At 32.8% G+C, this 2087-nt stretch overlaps 1 protein-coding gene and 1 long non-coding RNA gene across 2 annotated transcripts in view; one reads left to right on the forward strand and one right to left on the reverse strand.

Moving 5' to 3' along the window:
* LOC101502713 (phosphatidylinositol 4-kinase gamma 2) overlaps window positions 1–533 on the forward strand; it is a 3171-nt gene extending 2638 nt beyond the window's left edge. Inside the window, exon 3 of the mRNA XM_012718926.3 lies at window positions 1–533. Coding sequence (XP_012574380.1) covers window positions 1–140 — 140 coding nt within the window. The 3' untranslated portion in view covers window positions 141–533.
* Window positions 534–750: 217 nt separating this feature from the next.
* LOC140918971 (uncharacterized) overlaps window positions 751–2087 on the reverse strand; it is a 4533-nt gene continuing 3196 nt past the window's right edge. Inside the window, exons 2-3 of the long non-coding RNA XR_012161467.1 lie at window positions 1800–1871; window positions 751–1030 (exon numbers count right to left, since the gene is read on the reverse strand). This is a non-coding gene — a long non-coding RNA (uncharacterized lncRNA). The remainder of the gene's footprint in view (window positions 1031–1799; window positions 1872–2087) is intronic.

The raw sequence follows: 2087 nt of genomic DNA on the forward strand, positions 1-2087 counted from the left end.
AAAATTTGAACAAGAAATCGGTGATCGAAGAGATTGTCTGTGAAGCTCAGGAATTATCGCTACCTGGCATGGAGGAATCTGTTTTTCTTGAATTTGTATCACAGATCATGGATTCCCGCCTCGGTGAGCTTTTGAAATAGGCTTTTTTTTCTTTCTTGATTCATGTAGGTATATATTAATGCATATATGCATGTATTACATGAAAGAGTACCGGTCCATATATTTGAATGGACTTAAGGTTGTATAAGAAGGTGATGATGGTTAGAGGTGTTATTATGGACATTTAGGTCCGAAGAGATTGCCTATTTACTCACCCAATCACCACCATAAATTGTTTTTCAGTGATTGTATTGCCATATTGAACAGAAGTTGAAAAAAAAGAAGTATGAATAAGATGTATTCTACTAAAGATTTGGAGTATCTTAGGGTTGTATATATAGGAGTTGGATATATATACTGTGTACATAATGTGTATTGTGGTAGATGTTTCGTAAAATACTCATTAGTCATTTTAGAATGTTGATTTTCCTTTCTATTTTGATACCAAAGAAAAATAAACAAATAAATCCACGAGTTTTACATGGAAGTATGTAAATTTAAGTAGGTTCTAATGTGATTGTAAAAAAGAGTAAAATCTGCTGAGATTGCGCACAAGCTATACTTCTAGCCTGACAAGCCTATCAATTAACTTAACAATTAAATAACTAAATCGCTTTTTAACCGTTTAAAAATATATATATATATGTTTTTTCTCGAAATTTCGACAGAGTATCCTCTGTAACTTCAACATTCCCAAATTTTGTAAAATCCCTGTTCAGCTTTCAATCCAGTCATAATTCAAATAACATAATCAAATTGCTTAATACACTTCTCAAAAAAACTAAATAGACTTTCTAGACTCCAAAATAGCTGCAATTACATAGACTCAACAAATATTACAAAATGGTCCTCGATCAAAGAGGTCTACCAAAAAAAGAAGTTTGTTGAGACTTGAATCAAATAATAAATTCCTACTCAGCTGCTTGCGAATCTGAAAAATAATAAGCAACATAAAGGGGTAAGTTACAAAGACTTAGTGAGGAGACAACAACCACCATCAATTAGAAGGGAAACACAAAAGACACGAATAACTGTTTAATCGCTTGACAAAAATATTAAAAATCCAGTGAATAATGAAACGAAATCAAAATGAACAACCTTAAAATCATTATAAAAATCAAACAGATAACAATACAAATTTTTAGAACCAAGAGACGGTTTTATCTCATTGATAGTCCTCTCCTCCTAAGGGTGGCCTTTCCCTTAGGGGCATCTCCATCTAACGGATGGCCCTCTCCCCTCAATTCCGCAACGCGTCAGCACGTATCAATTAGGGAGCTTACATCTCGTTGATAGCCCTCTCCTCCTACGGATAACCTCTCTCGTAAGGGCGGCTCCATCTAACGGTTAACTCTCCCTAATCAACACGTGGTAACTAGGTGCACCTAACGCAGTTAACGATTTAATAATTATAACACCGATTTTTCAAAACGCGCATTTAAAATCCTTTCATCGTAATTCATGAAAAAACGTATTCAGTCGCATAACAATTCAAGATTTAAATACTTTAACTCATACGTAAATCAAAATAATAACATATTATATAACAACGACAGTTAAATTAAATAATTGACGAAATCGAGATAAAATTCAAATGTTGTGTTTCCCAAATCTTTCAATAAATACTTTAATATAGAAAACAAGTAAAATGATAATAATAGCAGTATAAAAATATATGACGATGATCGTCGTCAACTCACAGTTATGGAGAATCGTCTAAGTTTGCTCTCCAACAACTCTCAGAGTAGGCGGCAAGGTCTCAGTTGACAAATCTGAGTATAAAAATATTTCCAAAACTTTAGAGAAATTTATTCTAAAGTTTAACTACCTCTAGAAAACTATCAGCATCATTTAAATATACTCTAAACACGAAATAAGATTTTTACTCAAAACTACATTTTTCTATGAATTCATACTAGGATTAGAGTTGTGCATTTACCTCAATGAGTCTCAATAAACCACTTTCAAGAGATGGGTACCCTTTTCCT

This window comes from Cicer arietinum, chromosome 8 (genome assembly GCF_000331145.2).
Source record: "Cicer arietinum cultivar CDC Frontier isolate Library 1 chromosome 8, Cicar.CDCFrontier_v2.0, whole genome shotgun sequence".
In the NCBI taxonomy this organism is placed as follows: Eukaryota; Viridiplantae; Streptophyta; class Magnoliopsida; order Fabales; family Fabaceae; genus Cicer; species Cicer arietinum.